The 3,036-nt window shown below is 40.6% G+C and overlaps 1 protein-coding gene across 1 annotated transcript; it reads left to right on the top strand.

Annotated features, from left to right (window-relative positions):
• Window positions 1-1,034: 1,034 nt before the first annotated feature.
• Window positions 1,035-2,804, top strand: LOC139902054 (uncharacterized). The gene is made up of 2 exons (XM_071884715.1): window positions 1,035-1,512; window positions 2,065-2,804. Exons 1-2 carry the CDS (start codon window positions 1,035-1,037, stop codon window positions 2,802-2,804), a joined length of 1,218 nt encoding a protein of 405 aa, XP_071740816.1.
• Window positions 2,805-3,036: the final 232 nt, after the last annotated feature.

The following is a 3,036-nucleotide window of genomic DNA, read 5'->3' as shown; positions in this document are numbered from 1 at the left end:
TTATTTGCAACTTGTTCAAGATTGCAAATGTTGCTAACACGATTATCTATTTGAGAGTGTTTCCTTGGTCCTTAAAAGACGATGCCAAGGATTGGTTGGAATCATTGCCCGAATGTGAGATTGATAGTTGGCGTCCAATGGAAGATAAGTTTCTGCAGTGTTTATTTCCGGCTTCTAAGGCTGCTAAATTGCAGAGTGACATCAATCACTTTATACAGAAGTCAAACATGACACTTTATGATGCATGGACACGGTTCGGTAAAATGTTACGCAATTGTCCTCAACACGGGTTGAACAATTTTAATAAGGTCCAAATTTTCTACAAGGGTGTCAATGTGCCGACAAGGAAAGAAATTGATATTGCGGCAGGTGGTTCGTTTATGAAAAAGACTCCGAACGAAGCTTACGAAATCATCTCCGAAACTGCTACGCATTCATATGATGGCACCAAGCAATGGATGTCTCTCGCTCTTCTTACGTTGCTAGTACCGAAACTAGTGACGAACTTGCTTCAGTTAAGGCTCAACTTGCGAATTTTACAAGACAGGTGCGGTCAATGACTAAAGAAATGCATGCGATAAAGGTTGGTTGTGAGTTATGTCAGGGACCACATCTTACGAAAGACTGTGATCAAGCATCAATGGAGGAACAGGCTAATTATCTGGGTCATGTGAAAAAGGGTGATTTTGCGCTTAGTGAATTTCCAGGTGGAAGGCAGTTTTTCAACACAAATGGGAAATACGAGTGGCACTAATTATCAGAGTGGTAATCAGGTTTATCAGGGTAATCAGAAGACATATCCGTACATGCCGCATGGGTTTAATAACAGAAATCAACAAGCACCACCTGGAAATTTTCAGCAACCTATGCAACCAGTTCAGCAGCCAGAAAATAAGATGCCTCCGTTGGAAGAATTGTTAAGGGGTTTTATTATGAAAACTGACAAGAGTATTACTGCTTTGAGGCAAGATGGTGAATCCACAAAATAGCAGGTCAGAAGTCAGCAGGCCTCGATTCAGAACTTGGAACGAGATATGGGTCGTATTGCTCAGTCTTTATCGAAGAGACCACTGGGTACTCTCCCATCTAACACGCAGTACAATCCGAATAATAAAGGACCGGTTAGAAATGAGCACGTGAATGCCATTACCACCCGAAATGGTTTGGTCCTTAATGAGGAGACTCTTAAGTCACCACCTATTGTTTCTCCTATTGTTTTGCAGGTACCTACTAATGAGGAGTCTAAGAAGGACGAGCCTAAGGTTGATGAACTAAAGGTTCAAGAACAAAAGAAAGATGATCCACCGGAGATCATAACTAGAGCACCGCCGTTGAAGTTGTACAAAGCGCCAGTTCCATATCCTAAAGACTTGAAAAAGGATAAGCAAGCAACTCAATATCAGAGGTTCTTGGATATGATCAATCAAATCAGTGTGAGCATGCCACTTGCAGAAGTGATAAAAGGGATGACCAACTATGGAGAGTTTTTAAAGGACCTGATATCGTCGAAAGGTAAGTACCAAGAGGCATTAGCCACATTCCTCAATGAGGCCTGTTCGGCCATTTTGCAAAAGCAAAAGTTACCTCCTAAATTGGGAGATTCGGGTAGTTTTATCATCACTTGTTTATTGGGTGATTCGGTAGTGTATGATGCACTAGCCAACTTAGGGGCAAGCGTTAATTTAATGCCTTACTCATTGTATTTAAAACTTGGCCTAGGAGACTTAAAATTGACTAGAATGGGAATCCGGTTGGCTAACAATTCTTTTAACACTCCCATAGGTATTGCTAAAGATTTAATAGTGAAAGTGAATAACCCTTGTCCGAATAGGGAGCCATTATTCTTTCCGGCCAATTTTGTAGTGCTTGGAATGAAAGAGGACACTAAAGTACCAATCATCCTAGGTCGACCTTTTCTAAACACCGCTGATGCTATTATACATGTTCAACAAAACCAACTTAGCATAGGTGTAGGTGACGAAAGAGTGATTTATCATGTAGGCAAAGCTATGAAACAATCCAAGTCCACTGATGATGATACTTGCTTTTAACGTGATGTTATAGTTTTGTGTGTTGAGCATGATTTGCAGGAACTATTGGAGGTTGATACCATATGTTTTGTTCCCATGGATGGAAGCGATGATTTTGTTTTAGATGCTGAATTTGAAAACTTTATGAAAGTGGATACATATGATGAATTAAGTGATGAAGAAGATCTCAAAGAAGAGGAACTGGTTGAAGAGATCAAGGAAGAGGATAAGTTCCGTATTAAAACTTCTTTGGAAGAACCACCCGTGCTTGAACTTAAGAAGCTCCCGGAAAATTTGGAGTATGCCTATCATCAGGGTACTTCAGAATTACCGGTAATTATATCTTCTACTCTTTCTAGTGATCAAAAGGGTCGGTTAATTAATTTGTTAAAGGCTCACAAAAAAGCAATAGCTTGGAAAATGACCGACATACTGGGCATCAACCCCTCCTTTTGCACTCATAAAATCCTCTTAGAGGATGAGTATAAACCCATTGTTCAATGGCAAAGGAGACTAAACCCGAATATGAACGACGTTGTGAAAAAGGAGGTTATCAAGTTACTTGACGTCAGGTTAATTTACCCAATCTCCGATAGCCCATGGGTCAGTCCTGTCCAAGTTGTGCCGAAAAAGGGGAGAACAACCGTTGTGCTCAATTATAAGAACGAACTTGTTCCTACGCACACAGTTACGGGTTGGAGAGTTTGTATAGACTATCGTTGCTTAAACAACGCCACTAGGAAGGATCGCTTCCTGCTACCTTTTATCGACTAAATTCTTGAACGATTAGCGAGTAAGGAGTTCTACTGCTTCCTAGATGGATTCTACGACTATTTTCAAATCCTAATAGACCCCCAATATCAGGACAAGACAACATTCACTTTTCCGTTCGGTACTTTTGTTTATCGCCGCATGCCATTCGTGCTATGCAATGCACCTGGAACTTTTCAAAGATGCATGATGGAGATCTTCCAAGACATGTTAGAGGAGTGTATGGAAGTCTTTA

This window comes from Rutidosis leptorrhynchoides, chromosome 1 (genome assembly GCF_046630445.1).
Source record: "Rutidosis leptorrhynchoides isolate AG116_Rl617_1_P2 chromosome 1, CSIRO_AGI_Rlap_v1, whole genome shotgun sequence".
Taxonomy (NCBI): domain Eukaryota; kingdom Viridiplantae; phylum Streptophyta; class Magnoliopsida; order Asterales; family Asteraceae; genus Rutidosis; species Rutidosis leptorrhynchoides.
This window is presented reverse-complemented; position numbering and strand designations above follow the sequence as displayed.